The 20,750-nt window shown below is 40.1% G+C and overlaps 3 protein-coding genes across 6 annotated transcripts; all 3 read right to left on the bottom strand.

The window, feature by feature from the left end:
- Positions 1 to 2,037: 2,037 nt before the first annotated feature.
- LOC108014380 (facilitated trehalose transporter Tret1) lies at positions 2,038 to 7,955 on the bottom strand. Of its 2 annotated transcripts, none has more exons than XM_017080482.4 (4): positions 7,802 to 7,955; positions 4,393 to 4,565; positions 3,506 to 3,919; positions 2,038 to 3,101 (listed from the first exon to the last, which is right to left on the bottom strand). In XM_017080482.4, the coding sequence occupies exons 2-4, from the start codon at positions 4,535 to 4,537 to the stop codon at positions 2,185 to 2,187; spliced, it is 1,476 nt and encodes a 491-aa protein (XP_016935971.3). In that variant the 5' UTR covers positions 4,538 to 4,565; positions 7,802 to 7,955; the 3' UTR covers positions 2,038 to 2,184. The 2 variants fall into 2 exon arrangements, with proteins under 2 accessions (XP_016935971.3, XP_016935970.3); XM_017080481.4 differs by lacking the exon at positions 7,802 to 7,955 and adding an exon at positions 5,136 to 5,291.
- A 2,352-nt stretch (positions 7,956 to 10,307) lies between these two features.
- LOC108014357 (facilitated trehalose transporter Tret1-2 homolog) lies at positions 10,308 to 18,226 on the bottom strand. Of its 2 annotated transcripts, none has more exons than XM_036819140.3 (6): positions 18,036 to 18,226; positions 13,034 to 13,142; positions 12,820 to 12,969; positions 12,050 to 12,235; positions 11,748 to 11,992; positions 10,308 to 11,555 (listed from the first exon to the last, which is right to left on the bottom strand). In XM_036819140.3, exons 1-6 carry the CDS (start codon positions 18,060 to 18,062, stop codon positions 10,788 to 10,790), a joined length of 1,485 nt encoding a protein of 494 aa, XP_036675035.3. In that variant the 5' UTR covers positions 18,063 to 18,226; the 3' UTR covers positions 10,308 to 10,787. The 2 variants fall into 2 exon arrangements, with proteins under 2 accessions (XP_036675035.3, XP_016935933.3); XM_017080444.4 differs by lacking the exon at positions 18,036 to 18,226 and adding an exon at positions 13,702 to 14,029.
- Positions 18,227 to 18,386: 160 nt separating this feature from the next.
- LOC108013802 (uncharacterized) lies at positions 18,387 to 20,529 on the bottom strand. 2 transcript variants are annotated; one of them, XM_065865822.2, is made up of 3 exons: positions 20,204 to 20,529; positions 19,950 to 20,115; positions 18,387 to 18,625 (listed from the first exon to the last, which is right to left on the bottom strand). In XM_065865822.2, exons 1-3 carry the CDS (start codon positions 20,395 to 20,397, stop codon positions 18,458 to 18,460), a joined length of 528 nt encoding a protein of 175 aa, XP_065721894.2. In that variant the 5' UTR covers positions 20,398 to 20,529; the 3' UTR covers positions 18,387 to 18,457. The 2 variants fall into 2 exon arrangements, with proteins under 2 accessions (XP_065721894.2, XP_065721893.2); XM_065865821.2 differs by having other exon boundaries at positions 19,950 to 20,154; positions 20,204 to 20,526.
- Between the last annotated feature and the right edge of the window lie 221 nt (positions 20,530 to 20,750).

Genomic DNA, 20,750 nt, shown 5'->3' with positions numbered 1-20,750 from the left:
TTTAACATAAACGCAAATTTCACGGCGAATTCAAAGGCAAACGAAATAAAATTCAGTGCATATCTTCGGGGGTTTTGTTAAATACACTACGTAGCATCAAAAATATATCTCGATGGCTGTTAGAAAATCTTCTTTTTTTTTTAATCGACATTTTGAATTGTGATAAAAAGTTCTCCTAAAAAAGACCTCAAAGTAGAAAAATGTCTGTTTTTGCTCTTTTTGCACCGAATTAGTCCGTAAAAACATTTGAAACTCGTTATCTTTCCAGCAGCCATCGACGTAAATAAATAAAGGTCCATATTTGTAACACAGTGATATTTGTCTTCAAATTAATGATTACTTTGTTAGCATGAAAAGATACACTTCATTGATTGGGATGTTCTAATGAAACAAATAATTTTAACAGAGCTTTCAAATAAGATTCTCCTATTTGTATGCGTCGGAAAGTATATAAGTGGTAGAAGGAAGCATTTCCGACCCTATAAGGAATATATATTTTCGGTCGGGATCACTAGCCGAGTCCAAATAGCCATTGCCGTCTGTCTGTCTGTACGTCAACGCTAATATCTCGAAAATTATAAATGTTATAAATTGGATGCACGGATCCACGGGGGGTTATGGAGGATAGATCGTCCCACAAACACTCATAACGATAGGTTTTGCCTAATGCCCACGTTTTTGAAGATATAGAGTTAAAATTTCACATTCAGATTCCACTAGGGATCGCCAAAGTTTGTGACGACATTTTACAAAATGTGTTCAGTGTCTCCGAACCCATAAAGTTGATATATTCTTGATCAGGAGCAGCCGAGTCGATCTAGCCATGTCCGTCTGTCTGCCTGTGTGTATGAACGCTATGATCTCAAAAACTATAAAAGCTAGAGAGTTGAGACTTTAGATTTAGATTCCTTATCTTGGTACGCAGTGCAAGTTTGTAATGCGAAAATGCAACGCCCACTCTCACTCCCACAAACCGTCCAACACTGTGACTCCTTCAGTTTAAGTGCTGGAATAAAACTGCTAACTATAATATATTGGTCTTGTCAATACATATCGATTGACCCAAAAAAAAAAGTTTCCAGTAACGCCCACAAACCTCCCAAAACTGTGGCGCCCACGCTTTAATGGTAGAAAACATTTTAGCTTTAATGTATTGGTCACGTCAATACATATCGATTGACCTAATAAAAGTTTCCCACACAACGCTTAAGTCTATCTGCCGCCCACACTACCATATATTAAAATCGCGTGTAGGTGGCGCTTTGCAATCTCGCTTTGCTGTTTGATATCTCCATCTCCATTTTGCTCGCTTTATCTGAGTAACGGGTGTCTGATAGTCGAGGAACTCGACTCTAGCGTTCTTCTTTGTTACTCGTAGAGCAAAAAAATACTACATTCGTTAGAACAGGTAGGAGGGAGCGTTTCCGACGGTTCGGATTGTTTAGGATCACTAGCGGAGTCGATCTAGCCATGTCCGTCTTACCGTATAAGCGCTGAGATCTCAGAAACTATAAGAGCTGGAGTGTTGGGACGTGGCATGCAGATTTTTGGGCTTCCTGCTCAGAGCAAGTTTGGTTTAGCAGGGTGCGAGGCCCACTCTAACGCCCACAATCGACTATAACACTAAAGCTTGTCTAGCGCCCAGATTTTTTAATATTTTGTAAAAAAAATTTAAATGTAAATTTAAATTTAAATGAGAGTTTGTCCTTATTATAAATAGGTATACAAATGCCGAAAATAGTTAATATCGGACTAGTCATTAAAGATTAGATTGCTTACGATATGTGGCAAATAAGCTGTTTTTACTAATACGCCTCCAAGGCGCTAGGGGCGCTATAGGCTAGTTGGCGCTGTAGGCCAAGTAGCGCTATAGAAGAAGAAGATAGGTTGCTTGCTAGGTGTGTTAGTGAAAAAAGCAGAGCTGCTTTAAGCATATCCCTTAAGCTGAGTAACCGGCATCTAATAGGCGAGGCCATCGACTTTTTTTCACACCAATAAAAATCTTTTTTTAAGCTTTATCATAATTATTATTACTAACTTTTTGTTTACAAATTAACAGGAAAACGTGTAACAATTGAGTTCAGGCTTACAAAACTATCCAATAAAATACTTGCAAATTGACCTTAGACGTACGTTAAAGATCACTATGGAATCTAGGGCATCATCAACTACAGGATCTTCCTCCTAGTTACGCTTGCCGTTGAGTCGATCCTGGATCTCCTGCAGGCTGAGGCCCTTCGTCTCCATCACCACGAAGAGAACGAAGAAGAAGGCCACCACCATGCAGACGGCAAACAGCCAGAAGGCGTAGTAGGATCCCAGGGCATCCAGGCTGGGATAGAAGAAGGTGACCAGGAAGCCCAGGGTCCAGCAGGTGCTGGCCACCACGGAGGAGGCCGCCGACTTGATGTTCGCCGGGAACATCTCTCCAAGCACCGCCCACGGAAGCGGTCCAAAGCCCGTGCAGTACACAATGTTGTAGATGATCAGGGCAGGAACCGGCATCCAGACCACGCTGGAGATGTCGCCTTTAACCAGCTGCATATAGAAGAATGCTCCGAGGGCCGCCAGTCCGATGGACATCACACTGGAGGACGTCAGTAGCATGACCTTCCTGCCCAGGCGATCGGCCACCAAAGGAGTCAGTGCGGAGGAGCCTACCTGGACACATCCGATGATAATGGTCGCAATGGCAGGATCCAACCCGGTGTTGGCACTGGCGAAGATCGACTGGCTGTTAAAGAGCACCACGTTGATGCCCGACAACTGCTGGAAGGAGATCAAGCCGGCGCAGATGAACAGTGCCCTGCGGTTGCCAGCGTTCTTGAACAGATCCATCATGGTGCCCTTGTTGGCCATCGCCTCCTCCACGTTGGCCTGGATCTCCGCCATCTCGTCGTGCACGCCCTCGGCAGTCTGGCCGCGGAGGAACTGCAGCGACTTCAAGGCCTCCGACTTGCGACCCTTTCCAGCAAAGTAGTAGGGACTCTCGGGCATCATGTAGAAGACCAAGTCGAAGACCACGGGCACCACAATGCAGCACCACTGCAGAGCTTGGTAGGAGACATACGGTCCAATGGCGTAGACATAAAGAATTCCACCTGGGGAAAAAATCATTTAAAAATTAGATCAAACAATACTCGCCATATTAACTTGTAGTTATGCCTTAACAGTGGGTTAATTGTTTAGACCAAAAACAATCGACACTTGAGTTTTAAAAAAATATTTTTTTTAAATTTTAATAAATAATATCAAAACACAATTTAAATGTTACAAATATTTTTTGGTCCCTGATCTAAGCATATGTTATATGTTTTTGACACCAAAATATTAATAAGGAAGGTCCGTCTTTTGACATGGAGAAGAAATACTTTATCGGTGTTGAAACATAAGTGATGTAAGTAAAGTCCTACCCGTATTTGTATATAAACTAGTTTTAAGTTGACTTCATTTGCTAATATAATATTCCAACGAACAGAATCTGCTAACTGATTGTTCGACTTACCCACTATGAAGAGCTGCATCAGGGATCCGGTGGCACCGCGCACATTGGCCGTGGAGATCTCACCCACATACATTGGCTGCACGGTCATCACAAAGCCGACGCCGAATCCTTGGATCAGTCGAGACATGTAGAGGATCCACACCTGGGAGGCGACCATGTTCAAGCCGAAGGCCAGGACGAAGAAGAGGCTGCTGGAGAGGAGCACCCACTTCCGGCCAATGCGGTCGGCCATGGGACCGGCCACGAAGGGAGCCACCAGGGCTCCGACGGCAATCAGGGACGAGATCCAGGCATCTTCATCGGAGGTGATGGGCCTGCTCAGCGGTGAGTCTGATGTGTCCGCAGCCTTGAGCTTGGGTCCGATTGGTGAGGTCCATCCAAGGGTGGTGCCCACCACAAATGCGGATAAGTTGGCTGATAGATAAATCGCAATTAAGTAATTTAAAATATAATTTATGTGTTTTAAATTATTATCTTATAGGTAACATTTATTTATGTTAATTTGGTATCTTTTCTCATTTTTTTTCTTTTATGTTTTGTAGCTAATTTATTTTTGAACCAAATGTATAATATTATTGTTCAACTGGGACCCAATGTCATAGACCTTGGAATGCAAATATAAAATACAATGTACATCTTAAGTATATATCGTGGGAATGACCGAAAGGTATGTATATTTCAACAAATATATTTTAAAATATATATTTTTGATATGACGATGTCAGTATTTCCTAATGTTTAAAGAAATGGCTTATTTGCAGGCATTCGTGTAACTTTCAACTTAAATTGTATTTAAGTTACATACACTCTTGTCTAATCAGTTATTTGATCAATTTCCTTGCTTAAAGAGTTATATTATATTTGCACTTAATGATATTTGCACTCACCTGCCACGGCAGCCAGAAAAATGCGACCGGACTTGACCGGTTCGGGTGACATATTTCGAGTGTTTCCTTCGCTGATCTGAAACGTACTGACTTCCGTGTAGGAATACGGCGCTCCGCTCTCTTCCTCCCGGTTTACTGAGGGCATCTTGCCGACTTAAAGTGTACAGAAGCAGCTGCAAGAGCGAAAGAGTAAAAAAGCGAAAGTCCTCATTAGCAATTCAGTTGACTTGGATTAATGATGCTATCCCCATTTGTAATTCAATCGGTTGTAAGTTCAAATGGTCAGAACTTGGCACTGACTTGATTTCTTTGAGGCCATGACTCATACGCCACCATATGCGAGAGGAAGCCAAAAATGTTCCCATGATTCCGCCTCAATTCACCAATGCTTCATCACATTATCCGCCAATTTTTAAATCATCAAGTTATCGAATCATTAGCCATTAAAATCTATATACATCATTAGGAGTTGATATTACAGCAGTTAAACGAAGGCGGAACTGCAGTCTGTTCATTATTTAATGCGATAAATTACCAAATTATTTTAATGGAACTATGAACAATTTAATTCCGTCGCATTGGCGATGCTAATTAATTTATTTATTTGTATCTGCCTGTGTAATCACGGTTGACACTTCGCAGATTTGTGTAATGAATTCAAAACAACGTCACTAGCAGCGGGACTTAATCACTTTGTTTCTGGGGATTAAAATTGATGGTGGTTCACTTTTGCACATCCTTACAGAAAAAAAATCCTTCAAAGCGAAGTAATCCCACTCGAGCAGGATCCGCAATTAAAATAGAAACCGATGTCGCCTCCCTGAAGAGCTGTTGTGCTGCTCGAATCGCCGAATCGCGCGAATTTAAAGATTTTTCACCTTATATGGCGGGCATTCGAAATCAATACACGTCCAGTAATGCTCACCGACACTCGACTTGACGAGTGCTCTTACACGTGCATTATCTTATCAGGGTAGCGCCTCCCGTTCCACGGCAAACCCATCTATAGGCTATTGGGACTGCGAATAGTGTTTGTAGTATCACCGGAGCTGCCTTCTCCCGATCCACACTCTCTCTGTCATCGGCATCGGATCGGAATCTCAATATTTTTGTTGTGCCTTGTTTTGGTCGGAATTGCGCTATTTGTGTGCATTTTGCACTTGAACTGGCCCATATACGTATTCCCACATATGTAATGTGATAAGGTGGTACAGCAAAAACTGTGCCCCAATCTCAATTTGTTTGCTTCGCCGACCCGCCGGCAAAAGGGCGACCGGCCCACTTCAGTCCTGGCATATGTACATTGAAAAAAATGGAATAACTATTTACAAAAAACCCCTAGAAATCTCGGTAATCCAAATTTCAACCGAACTTAAACTTTGTATACTTTTAAGGAAAAACGGAATGGTTGTTGACACACCACAACTTCTTTTAATTTTAATCCACATTTTACTTGTTTTCATAAATAAAATGCATTAACATTATAAGAGGTTTCCGTATTAATTTGTTTCTGTGTAAATATATGTCTCTATGGGGCTTACTAATCTACAAGTGGACTCCCTGTAACCCACTTTATTTCTAAATAAAAACAAATGTCACCGAATGCGTAAATAAAGTTTTGATTACGATTGGTAATTGTTAAGTAATTTCCGATGCACCTTTACGGCACTGTCCTTGGATTTATTTAGCTAGTTCCAGATCAAAGGTGGTGACACAATTTCTGTTACCAAGGCGAGACACGTGAAGGGGGTGTGAAAGGCTCTTGGAACAGCGTCGGTTGTCATATCTGCCTAGGTTAGTATCTCAACAAGTTAGTGGTCCGGGAACACCTGGGCTAGCTAAATAAAACACTTAAGATTGATCTTCAAATTGCAAGTTTCTTTAGAAAATTGATCCTCTATGAAAACTGCAATTATTACGTAACGACATTCTTGTTTTGACATTGTACAGAGAACTAGTCAACTTTATTAATGAAAGATTGCAGTATATATTGCATTTATTATTAATTTATAGGCCTTCTTCAAAGAATTCCTTCGTTGGGGTTTCTGGTAATAACTCAAACTGAGCGGACCAATATGGATTGCTCAAACCCCTGTTGATAAGCTTGTCGAATGATTCGGACACATAATTTTATTAACTTCTTCCACTTAAGGTTATCTATGACATTTTGCAAACCTGCTATTTGTGCTTGCTAAACAAATGTGTTTTTAAAAGTGTTGTTGTTTTAAAATTCTTGATAGTGTTGACATTTTAATGTTTATAACCTGACAGACAAAAAGGGGCGTTTTTGAAATTGCTATCAGGGTGGAAATACACCAATATGTAATAAAAAAAGTAATTAAAAAAGTCAAAAGTGCTATATAATTAATAACACACTGAGACAGATCGGTGGTTTAGTGACGAGATAGACATTTTAGACATGTCCATTTGATAAGACCCTATTCCACCGCCTCCGAAATTAAGTGTTTTTTCCATTGATTGAGTAAATAGATACGATTCCAAATGTTGGCTACGCACACAAAAAGTCTGGCATTTAAAAGTGATATGTTGAGTAACAGCCGTCGGTTACTGATTAAATCGCGAAGTTGGCTATAATCTTTGAGGGCTCTACCTGATTTCTACTCGCTTACAGAACTCTTACATCTGGAAGTTTTTATTCAAGGTATTAATTAGTTCACACGTACAGTGGAAACTTTTGTTATGCTCAACTCGACTTATGCTCCACTTTTATTTGTATGTCCATGAAAGAGATGATTCAATTTTGATTTAAAAATTCAACTTAGATAAAGTTGCATACATATTTGAATTGTTTCATTTTTTGTATAGCCATCTATAAGTTTTTAAGTATGTTTATCATTTTAATGTAATTAAAAATAAAATTATAAAAGTGCGAAACGTAGCAATTCTTAGAAACGTTTAAAAACAACAGTATTGCCAAGATCAACAATGATAATAATGACAATAACAAAATATGTTCAAAAATTGGGAAAGGATCCTTAGCTTTTTCATAAAAAGATTACTTTTAGATTAATTATTATCAACCAAATTTTACTGATATTTTACATCCTTAAGGAAATATTGAGAAATCAAGAAACTTACTGAACAAATATAATAAAGCACAATACAATGTGGACCGATCGCTGTGAAGCCAGATGGAAACTAATCAAAAAAGGTAACACGTTGATTTGGGGAAACACTATCTCACTAACTTTGTTCATGCTCACTGTGATAATACGTTTGATGTGGGCCCTAATCAGAGCACAAGTTATTATCATTTTTGATATTTATAATAATTCAGGGCGACACTCAATGATCAATTTATCAGCACTCGGCAGCGGGGTAACAAATCAATGGCAGCCGAATACAAACACTCTGGCGATACACTTATTAACTAGGTCGTCTGACTTACCCATTTTGAAGCCGAAATTATCAATTAGTGGGCAATCAATGAAACACTGTCTGGCCGTGGAACGCGGCGTATACGTAATGTGAGAATTAGTTTAGTTCTGGACCGAACAGAGATCAGAGCTAACTGTTTGGCTGGCTGCCGGAATTGAAATGATGTCGGATCGCGGGTGTTCTGACGCTTTTGTGTTGGGCATGCAAAAATTATGACAGACGCATTTTATACTCGTACTTAGTCGCAAGTGAGGCTAGATAATACAATTTTCACACACTACGGAGGAAGCTCACTCACACACGTCCCATTGTGGAGAACCAGACTTATCGCAGACATGGGCAACTATCATATCGAATTAAACGCGACCGTTGAACCGAGCTTGTCCGAGAGAGTTGAGCTCGGAATTTATTCGATTTTTATCAACGCTTTGTGTGCCTAGTCGGCAATTGGTCTCTGCTTTCGCAGCCTTTTTTGACACAGAAAAATAAACAAACCCATAAAAAACACATTTAAGGTCGGTTGAGGTGTTCACAGACCTCTAGTTCCGGGCAATAGTGTGGAAAACTTTAGAGTAATTTGGCCGATCGGTATCTCCCGCAGACGGTGTGAATCACCGATGAGGAAGTTAATTAGCATGCACCAGACCCGATTCGGGGGATTGACTTATTCCGATGGCTTATCGATACAGTTAGTACATACACAATTAAGTTGCTTGGCTAGTCGGCAAGTAACGTGCGTGCCCCACACATCTGCTAATTGAAATGTCTCCGGGGTAGGCACTTAAGTGTTTTATATCGACGTGGGATTCTGGTTACCGCCATCCGGAACAGGCAGTTCGATATGATATACATGGGAATTACAGGCCAGAAGTCAGTGCGTTTATTTACGACGATCTGCTAAATTTAAATCGAGAAAGTGAATTGCATTCGGGGGCTTGAATAATGATAAGGCACCGGTTGCATGTTTTACAAACTGGTTATCAGGTCTTGACAAAAGTTTAAGTGAAATACAATGATTTGTTGTTTTGTGTAAATGGAGAAACAGGAGGCTCGTTTCGTTGCCAATTTGGTAACAAGTTCCGATTTGCCGGGTTCCAATTTCGGAATGTTCTCCTAAAAATAAATTGATAAAAGTTGTCGCGTTAAAATAATTGTAGCTTTTATATCAATATTTACTTTTTTATTGAATAACCAAACAAGTACAACCCCATTATTAGAGATAAAGAGGCCATAAATCGATAATTCTACCATAAATACAAGTAGCTCCCAGTTGTAAATCGTTTTACTGCCCTATGATAACGAAACAAATATTAGGAACAAATAAATAATAACAAAATTTCCCACCCTAACTTCCCTTTCCTCAATCAAAACAACATTTTAAAGCTGCACAAACTGCCCGATTAGGAGAATATGTATAGTGTCCTAAATAAAGTTTCTACAAATTAGGAGAGTAAAAATATTTTTTCCACCCGAAGAATAATTTACTAACAGTATCCCCGGGTGCATACATTAATCGATTTATTGACCAGACACTCGAACCTCGGATGGGAATTGAAATTATCGGCAATAACAGACTAAAAATGTTACATGATCTCCAGCGGAAGTTTTGTCACCTGCAATATTTACGAGCTATATTTATTTTGTTTTTAATTAAGGGTCTATACTGTAGACTCTACAGAGCTTTTAAAATTGCCTTTTACAATTTTGTTTGGATTAGAAATAAGTTAAGTAAGTAAATGGATTAGGTAAGTTGAAAACTGATAGCATACATTTAAAGGCATTTTGATATTTCTGACAGCGTAGTTGGATTTCTTATAGTTTAAATTAGATATCAAATTTATATTTTATCAGATAAATAGTTAGCTAGCAACATCCACAATTAATTACATTGACATGTGTGCACTTTAGTACAAGCTAATCAGCTGCAAGCTCTAATCGTATATTGGATATAGCCCATCAATTAAAACGATTTATTTACCAGACACTCGAACGCAATTGAAATTATCGGCAATGGGCGTAAACTGCAACTAAAACGATCTCCAGCGACAGAATCGCTCCCCCATTTCCACCCCCTGAAATATGACAATATTTGCCATTTGTATCTGCCTTGTTGCTGATTGTCGACAACCTGTTGAGCATGTGAGCAAATATCCAAGCAAATACGCGCCTCGGTGGGCTTCCTGTAATTGCGTTAAATATTTGCATAGAAATGCCGGCAATCGATCGGAGCGGGATGGCTGGCACGATTTCAATTTGCATTTTGTGCACCGCTCTGCCGATTCCGATGTCGATCAATCAATCAACCGCCGATGACCTTCACACTGACCATGAAGAGGGGGTGGTGGGTGGTGGGTGGAGCAGGAGCGCCGAGCACTGGCGCCAGGAGTGGGCGTGGCCTGTCGCTAACGTCCAGCCGATTGGAAATAGTCGCCTGATAGCGGTCTAATTTCGCACTTTAGGGGCGTACCGGCTCCCGGGGTTATCGCTATCAATCTGACCCACAAAACACTACGGGCTTCTGTACAGTTTACTTTTATTATCAAACATATGTACATTTATTACATGTTTACTATAGTTACAGTTACAGGTATATGTCTTTGCCATGTTATACGTACATTTACACACAGCAGGATGTTTCTACAAAAAGGAGACCACAAAACGGGGTGGCACTCCGTCGAATCTTACAGCTATGGGGGCGTGACCATGAGTACTTAGGAACTAATTGAACTACACTAAATGTAAGCTTCAGAGTCAATTTAAACACCGTGAAAACTGTGGAACATCAATAAGTTAAATTGTACATTTTGTGTGTTATTGTCCTTAGATCCGAAACGGTTTCTTCTACCTTCGCCAAAGATTATATCGGCTTCTCCTGGTTCAGACGGAATAAATGTTTTGTGTGCTGAACTTAAGGCTTCAAACGAAAAACCTTCCTACATTACTTTTTGGCATTTTCTGCTTACCCACCTACGGTTGTAATGGCATCCAGGGGGCCCCTAGTGACCGGCCAGCCAGCTCTGGATTTGGGTGGCAGTCTTGCCCTTGGTCTCCTGCAAGGCGATGGCCACGTAGGCAGTGGCCACCGCCATCCAGCCGCTGAAGAACCAGAAGGGCACATCGGGCCCGACGGCCTTCAACTGGCCGAAGAGCCAGGTCACGAAAAACACGCACACCCAGTTCATCATGACACTCAGGGACACGGCGGTGCCCTTCACGTCCGGCATGAAGAGTTCGCCCATCATCATCCAGGGAATGGGGCCGTAGCCCACCGAGAAGCTGACGATGAACAGCACTATGCAGAGCAGGGGCAGCCAGTCGAGGGCCTTTGCCTCCTCGGGATTGTGCTTCTGCAGCGTGTTGAAGGCACCCAGCATGGCCAGGCAGACGGTCATGACCGAGCTGCTGAAGACCAGCAGTATCTTGCGGCCGGCCTTCTCGATCAGCAGGGAGGAGACCAGGGTCATGAGCACCTGCACCACGCCCACGACTATTGTGCAGAGGCCGGGGTCCAGGCTCTTGCTCGCCTCAAAGATCTGGTTCATGAAGAAGATCACCGCGTTGATGCCGGAGAACTGCTGGAAGAACATGAGGAGTACGGAGATCACCAGTCCCTTGCGAGAGGCGCGATTGCTGAACAGGTCCATAATGGAGGCATCCGCTCCGGTCTGGTCCAGGTCGTTCTGGATCCCCTGGATGGCGCTGGTGGTGTTGCAGTAATCACCCCACAACCATTTCAGGGCGCTGTTGGCCTCGGATCGCTTGCCCTGGAAGTGAAAGTTGGTTTTAATATCAATACTTCGTAAAATAAAAAATTACATACAATCGTAATATTTATAAATGTGGAAAAACATATTATCATAGTAAAAAGGAATAGTTAATGTATCCGTACTTTTACACTGCACATTTAAGTTTCGTTCCCTAACATACATTATCAACGGGTTCATCAGCTTGCTTACCCTTTTAAGGAGATAGACTGGAGTTTCAGGCAGGAAAAAGAGTCCGATTAAAAGTATAATTGGTATGACAAGACACAGCAAGCTCAGGGTTTTCCACGCTACCAAATTCCCCACCACATAGATGAACAGGATGCCGATCGTGAGGAGCAGCTGGAACAATGTGCCCAGGCTGCCGCGAATGCTGGTCTCCGCGATCTCCGAGATGTACATGGGAGCCACCACGCAGAAGCTGCCAGTGGATATACCTGGGAAAAGTCCAACGTTAATACCAATTTTGAAACAACGTCAGATCCATCACCTACCGATCAAAAATCTTCCCAAGTAAAGCCAGCCGACTGAATTGGCAAAACTGATCGAGATCCAGGCCAAAATGAAGGGAACGTCCATGACTATGGCAGTATAACGTCTGCCGATCATATCGGCTATATATCCAGAGGGTAGGGCTCCGAAAAGGGCGCCAAGGGGCAACATTGAGCTGACCCATGTCTCTGGAAAAACAAATTTTTTCAGATAATCTCCCGAACTTGATAAGCCCGTAAGCCCGTAACTAAAAACCATAGTATGAGCTTTCCTTTATCAGTGACGTATGGTCACCATGTACGGGATTCATTATCTATCTGTTTATTATCAATCTGTGGTCACGTAAGTCCCAACCACTTGTATCAACAAGGCAGCTTATATCCCCGTACTCTATTTGGAGGGTTTTAGTCAATCAAAATAAGGAGGGGATTCTATATTGAGCGGGAATTCCGCAAAAAAAAAATTGACAGATTCAACGCTTCCTAAATTCTTGATTGTTTCAATGCTTTTCTTTTACAGATATTGAATTATTTTAGTTTTTATTTTTATTTCGATTACATTTATTCGCTATAATGGGACCAATCATCTAATTATACTATATTAATGAGATTCGAGAAGCAAGTTATTTCTTTGTCCCTTATTTTTCGGTCGCTAGTCAAAGTGCAAGTACTCTTTGCTGAACTAGTAAGGCTTGCAAATTGTATTATCTATGCAGTTTAATAGTAGTTTGCTATCTACAAAAAGTAACAAGGTCTACAAGAAAGTTACTTACGTTGCGAAGCGGTCAGCTTAAAGTCATCTTCGGTGGAAATCGGTATAGTTTTAGTTCCATTTGCAGTATCGTTGACATTGACAGATATCTGCGGAAATACAGGAGAGGTCCAGGATAACGCAGTACCAGCAGCGACCGCACCCAAACAAACTGTAAGAGTTGAATAAACACACCTTAAGGACCTCATCGGACTAAATAAATTAATTCTTCTCACTTATAATGGCCGCCAGGTACTGCCGCGTCTTCGAGTTCTTCGCTACGCTTTCTTGCAGGAGGTCGTAGGTTATCGGATTGCGTGAGTCGCTATCCTCTTGACTGACAGTCTGAAAAAAAAGAACGCTTTTAAGGATCTGTGTGAAAATATTTAAGTATTCATAATGATTACGATTGCTGCCCTTCTTGGTTTCCTCAGCGCCCTACTTATGATAATAGGCAAAGTGCTTGTGTTTCTCTGGACTCTGATTAAAACCGTATACGTAACTCTGAAAATAGCTAGGGCGCTACACAAAACCCCAACGTTTAGCGATGTAAAAAAACAATTTTAAGAGCTGTCCCTAGGTAAAGCCAGAACTGTATTAAAAGACAAGTTAAATAAATCCTAAAAGCTATTTAGTTTGATTATATATCTAACTAAAGCGCCTTTTCAGTTTACAACAAAATATTTATAAGTGTATTATTTTATTATCATATGTAATATTTCATTTTTCTTGGCATTCTATTATCAACAGGGAAAAGTAACTTTGATATTATCTTTATAACCAAATGCCAATACACAGTATTATTGCTTTTCTCGCTCGCTTGCTAACTTTGAAACACATCAGATATATTTTTCTGCCAAACTCTCGGATTACGATGTTGAATCTTCCTCCAATCGGATTTTACCTGCCACCAACGAGCCATGGCGCGGACCACCTTTTCCGAATCCATTCGAGACTCGGCCGATTTCCGGGTTCTTTACCAACGCCTTATATAAGACGATCGCACAAAGAACGCACTGTGCCAAATTTTTTGAATCTTTGTTGGTGTAAAAAACACTATTTTATGGTTTGTATATATTGGCTTATATAGTTATTTCACTTATTTGTAGCGTTTCCCATTAATTATCTTAGGAAAGCGTTCCTATGTATAAATATATTTTGTTTTGATTTTTCCGCTAATTTTAGTCGATGCCTCTGGGGCAGTGGATTGTCTCGTGCGAACACCTCGAGACGACTGAATCTGAATCGTTGGACTCTTCGAAAAAACGTATTTTCATCTCGAGTCTTGGCGAAAATTCTTCTATTGTGCATAGAACTTTTATTTTATCTGGCGCTTGTGGCGGAATTTCGTTGGGTTGCCAGCAGATTACGCGCATCAGATGCAGTAGAATCTCTTGTTTTACGTCAGAGACAAGTGGATTTCCTCTCGAAATAGGTAAAATGTGTTTAGACGAAAGTAATGGACAACCTGTTGGAAGGCTTTTTAAGATATTCGACCAAACAACCTTGCCCCAAGAAAATATTTGCATTGTCATATTAATTGTACATCAATAGAAATCAATCTAGTGCGTTCTCTCAAGTGAAACCACGCAGATATTACGCATACGCCACCGCACCTGAGTGGATCAAAGTCCAAGCAAACCAATACTTCCGACAAAGCGCCCGCCAGTTAAAATTAAATTGCTAAATGCATCTCGGTGCGTTTGCGTTTACGATGCACTTGCCAAATAGAACCCAATCCATCGGGTATTCTCCGCCCGTAAACAGAAACATGTCTCCGATTAGATGACAACCACATAGAATAGTTCCTTATGAAGTTGATTCCTTGATGGATGTGCAAGCGACCGTTTAAAATGTTATTAAGGCGGAATGTCTAATTATAAAATAGAACACGTATGTGCCTCTTATGGCGTCAAGTGCATGCCAAAAGAAACCTGTCGCCGCATTCACACCCAAACAAGTCGAACAGCCGCCGGCGGAGCGAGCGAGAGGCAATCGAGTGCGAAGGAGATAGCGAAAGGGGTCAGCACGATTCCGCAGACACACCCACCTTTCACTGAGAAAAACTAATCGCTTAGCAGATAAGGAACTCGGATTAAGGTTTTAAACTAACTTTTTATTTACTATTTGATGGGGGTATTAAAATGTTTCAATTGTTTTCAAACGTCATTTGAATTAAAGACGAATATATACAAATTATTGTGATGCTACTCGAATATATTAAGACATTGTTTCATCAATAAACTTAACATTTTGGATTAGATACCAAACTGTTTTTCATATAAATTCTGGAATAACAAAATGTTGAAGTAAAGTAAAATGCATTTTAAAACCACATCAAATGTGTCTAAAAGTGTGCTACACAGCTCCCATATTCGATTTATAGATACCGTATCAGTTGATTTTTGTGACAGCCCTGAATCATTTTAGGTAGGTGGTTTTTCTCGGTGTACAAATAGGGGCGCTCATCAACATCACATGCTAATTAGTTTGCATCGTTTGCTGTGCTCTGTTTACTTTCTTTCGCTGTTTTTCCGATGTCAAGTTCACCGAGTGCCTTGTGCCATGTGCCATGTGCTTTTGCATTCGGGAGGCCTGTTCCCAAGTACCTGCCCCGATTTCCGAGTATCGGACCCACCTATGCATTCGTGTATACATTCGAGGCGCACGGGGGCTTTTATGTTCGATGCTTCCGCCTACACGCCCACATTTTCCCTGGTTTTACGGTGGCCCGTGCCATTGCAGCTCACCCAGCCGATAGACAATTTCTTTTATTGACGCAATTCCCTTAATTCGCTCAAGTCCGTTGCCCATGCGGTAATTAAAGCGATATTGTTTACCCTTGGCCACCGCTTCTGCTTCAAGGTGTGCTGAGCATTTGAATACTCCTAAATATAGACTATGAAAATGGCAAAGCCGCAACAAAGTGTCTTTCTAAGTGGCTTATGGACCTACACTTGGCGTAGTTATACGACTAATGTTCTTTGGAAAATAAGTACTATAAAGGGCAACACTTTTAATCTTTGAAGTCGCTTACACTGCAAATTTGTATGCCATGGCAAAGAGTATAATGAATGATCATCATCAACAGTCAAGTCGACTTAGACATTGCATTACCAAAAAGACTTCTTTCTTTTGCAATTAATATTTAAGGCGGAACGTACCGCTTCGGGCAACAATATCCGATATCTCCGGAAAAATGATTGAAAAGTAGTGTAGCTTCGTTGGTTCTTAAAATTTAAAATTGTATGTTTAGAAAACGGACAACTATATCATGTAGCTGCCATTGGATCGATCAGAAAATTAAGGGGAAAATAACAGGGAACAAATTATAGCGTCGTTGCTTTTGATCATATTCTTCTACGGGTGTACTCTATTTTTAAAGAAGTTACTTTTAGAATACAATTCTTTAAAATATTGGAAATGCAGAACCTATTTACATATATTCCATGACATGATATTAACTGCAAGGGTGCATACTTCCTTTCTTGGTGACTATGAATCATCTTAAGAGATACAAACGTTAAAAATAAAATGCCTGTCAAAATAAATAATTGTCTTCACTTTATTTTTATAATGAATTGAAACAATAGCTGTTTTCCTCGAACTTACTAAGAGATAAATATAAGGACAAACTCAATATTATAATTACTGCAGTTCTTGGGTAATCATGGTTGCTTGGTATGACTTATTTTTAAATTCCAAGTCCTTTGTTTCTCATTGTCGTTTTGTAGCGTATCGTATGGAAGTTTCTTGAACTTACTGAAGGTTCTTCAGACTTCCAATCTATTTACATCCGAAATGTTTAATGAAACATCAAAGAAAATCTCCACTAGTAAATACTCGCTATTTTAGAAATCGCATTTTACCGGACACCGCAATGACCATGAAACTCAAAAACGTATTGATATGTAAATATTATTATTTTTCCCTGCAGATTGCCCGACAGTCCAGTGCAAGTCAGATAAACTCGGAATAAATATGTCAGTAAACATAAACAACAAATACTGATTGGCACGCGACTGAAAAAATGTACATAATATTATATTGCTGCACCGATTATCGTTTTACCGACTGATTTGATAAAACGCTGTCCCAGTGGAGCAGCAGCCGAAACAAACTCAAATTCGCTTCGCCTTATCACCAGAAGTGGCTGAAAATGAATCATTTGGACGGCTGGAAATCGACTTTTTAAATCTGAATCTAAAGAGCCCAGCGTCACGCTCAAAGGTAGAAAGCTAATTGGCCATTATCGAAAGCAGTTAGTGGCTGCGTGAACCGCACGCCGATCGTAGCTGCTGCTTCCTCGAGATCTTGGCGATCTCCTCGCTCCCCGATTACGCCTATAGGCCCCGTGCTCTATTACGGGTATACGACTTCCTGATGCCCCATCGCGTCGTTCGGTAAGAGCCTCTTCAGGGAGCCTTGTCGAGTGGCAAGCAATCGATCGATTGTCTGTTCCACTGCCAAGAGCGAGATAGTGCTGTGTGCCACCCCCCAGGTACAAAACTCTCGATCCTGTGGTCCTAAGCCCTCTCTAATCTTGGTTTATGGCTCCCGATAACACTAGGTTGGCTTGACAACCTCTTGTACGGAATCGTAAACAAACCTGTTCAGGGGGGCCTTTATAAATCTTGAACTTTGCGTAAACTTCTTCAGGAGGCGCATTTGATTAGATATTTTTGTTGTCCACTTGGAAATCGTTTCGCAATTACTACCTAATAAATAATTTCTTTGATTGAGGGCAATAAATGCAAATTTGTGTGGCTAATTAAACAGGTAGCGGAATTGTTTATACCATAATTGAGTGATTGAGAACAAAGCTCAATAGGTTCCTTAAACTACAGTAATTACTATAGATTGTCCAGGGAAACTTAGCTTTTTCTTTCCTTTAAAAAAATCCGTAATGAAAGGAAAAAAATTTATTCTGCTTTCTACTTATTAATTGATTTCTTTTGAGTGGAAAAACACGAACAAACCATGTGTGCCCTAGCAATGGCTCTTACTTAACAGTCAGATACTTCAGCATTCATATAGAAATCTAATCTTAGACATTCCCCACAGCTTGTTTATTAATAGCAATTTTCAAATTTAATGTTACCAAATGTACTGGCCATCATGTCGTATGCGTAATAAATCGATAGCGCACGTTAAAAGAACATATCTTAATGTATATTCCGATTGTTTATTTCAGCTGTACACTAAACCCAAGACAAACCATTTTTGTAGTTTAATTACCATTTTAACGTCCTCGGTAGCCACCATGTTGCAATAACTTTTAAAGCAGCACTGTTTAAATGTTTTCCCCCTTCTGCGAGGTTATTGGTTCTGTCTAATTGTATTTATTTCGTGGGTGGCACTTTTTGTGATCAGTTTCGATTCTCTGGAAGCTTTAACTATTGAAACGTGTGGATGGGCGCGATGAGCGTCCGAGCTGAACTGAATTTCTCCAAGGAAATCGCTTAGCAGCTAAGCGAAATAAGCGGCGACTGCGACGGCGACTGCGACAGAGGCTGATACTAAAAGCCTGATATCGCAGTGGCAGAGGCAGCGGCCGCAGCAGCGACGCCGGCAGCAGCAGCCCGATATAATTCCGATTTATGCCCTGGGTTTCCACTGGGAGCTCGGTGACGCTCGTCATTGATCCATGAATAATGCCCCTAGAGGACGTCCAGCTTGCTCACGCGATGATAGGCGGTCTTAGTTGGCTGGTGGTCATGGTAGTTCTGGAACTTCTCGACGATTTTCCTGAAGCCCCGTTCCAGAGATGGGGAGCTGACCTTATGGAACACCTTCAGAACATAGTCCACCAGGGCCTGGGCCAGATTCTGTACAGTAGAAAGTGAAGGAGTGCTTAATAAACTTTTAAACATTGATAATTCCAAATAAAATACCTAATGGCTTTACGAAAGTTTGATGTTCACATCTTTTAGGGTTTTTTAATTTTGTGGAGTAGTTGGATTATACCATTGAAAGATTTTGTTACATTTTTTCTGGAAATTAGGAAATGGTCTGAACATCAATAATACGGTAAGAAAAAACTTTTTAAAGGAACGACACGAATTTTACTTTGAACTTAATAATTTTGTACTGTACTGTATATTTACTAAAAGTATTACAAATTCTTTTGTGGTTATTTTTTTGTTATCATAGAAACTGCAAAATATTTGAATTATGATTTTTAGCATTGACCAAAAACATATGATTTTCTTTGAAATGTGTAACTAAGCTAACAAACTAATTTCAGTGAATTTTTGTATCATATATGTACGTCTACAAAAGTCTGCTCGACTCAGGGAACCACGATATTAATCGACCACACCAGACAGCGGACCGAATAAATAAAACTTCTAAACTTATAAAACTGCAATCATAAAATATCTTAGTTTCTGTGACCCTTAAAAGCACCACAGCATTCTTAAAAATTGTTTGAAGTCTATCTGTAGCACACATTATGTACAATAGAATGTACAAAGAGGACCGGATGCGGTTCCGGAAAGACTCTTCTTCTTAAGCAGATGCAACAATCAATGGCCGAAATATTGTTTAAAAACGATTCAAAACATTCCGTCATATAAAAGATAATAGTTCTTTTTCTTCCGCTAAATATATTAATTCTGCGGATAGAAAAAACTTATTTAACGTGTGCATGCACATTTTAAGCTGTAACAACTTAAACAATTTGACAAATTGCCGGCATCACCATAGCAATCCAGGTTTTGAGCAATATCATTAATTTTGAATACTTTTACTAAACCAGCTATAGCTCTTTAAATAGTCTTCTATTTTTCACAAAGACTGTCCTAACATTTAAGAAAAACTTTTTTGAATCACTTGCCCAATTTTTGTCTGCAAACAAGAGTAATGTTAGACGTTAAGCAAATACGAATGTCTTTAAAATCAAACATATTAAACAATATATTGATAAGTACAGTGATGCACTAAGACAGCAACCACAATAAATAACGGAAAATTGTTGAGCAATTTGCGGTTTTCAAAAAGATTCATATTTATTTAGTGACACATTTTAAAACCCATTTATTGACGTATAATTTGTTCAGGCTCAAGATAATGTCTTTATATACATAATTATTCTTTTGGAAAACTATATGTGAATCAGACCCTAGCAGCCTTTCTGGGAATCATACTCACCCCTATATAAGCGGATCCCACTTTGCATCGACTGTGGGTGAGGTTGTTGTCATTTATCATCAGCTGGAACATCACAGGATCCGCCTCTTCGATGAGAAGACCAAAAAAGTGGATAAATTGCAGCGCATGCGAGTGCATGGCCTTCAGGTTAAGGTCACGACCATCCCTGAACTTATTGATACCCCAATACATATCATTTAAGAAGCTACATAGTAATTGTTTATATCGTTATCTCAATTAAAAATAAACCTTACCTATAGAATACATCCTGTCCGTAGCGCCGCTCAAAGGGTCTGATCAAATTCCACGCTTGTCTGAGGGCCAATCTTTCGCTTAGCGTGAATCCTAGTTCGTCCTTGATTGCACCAACCTTTATTTTGGGTATACGCTTAGGGTAGATTGAGCTTGCTATACCGGATGGCCTATTTGTTATTATTTCCTTACTCATACCAAAATTTGGATTTATGGTGGTTTTATACAAAAACGGGAGAAACAACGTGAACAAATACGAAACCTAATAAAGAATTAATGTAATTCAATTTTTGTTTTTACATTTCAACATTTTGCATAGCATACTTGGAGGATTGGAAATATTTTCGTTGCTCCCAGTCAGACCTTCTATTTAAAATTATTCCTTCTTAGGGATGTATCCCTCAACTAATCGCTATAGCCGAGTGCCTCGACTATCATATTCCCGTACTTAGCCAACCAATTTTAATTATAAACTAATGGTCAAACTTAAGCTATTTGGGCATTCCGATGGCTATTGAAAAATTAAGTGAAGCAAAAATGTAATGAACA

This window comes from Drosophila suzukii, chromosome 3 (genome assembly GCF_043229965.1).
Source record: "Drosophila suzukii chromosome 3, CBGP_Dsuzu_IsoJpt1.0, whole genome shotgun sequence".
NCBI classification, from domain to species: Eukaryota; Metazoa; Arthropoda; class Insecta; order Diptera; family Drosophilidae; genus Drosophila; species Drosophila suzukii.
This window is presented reverse-complemented; position numbering and strand designations above follow the sequence as displayed.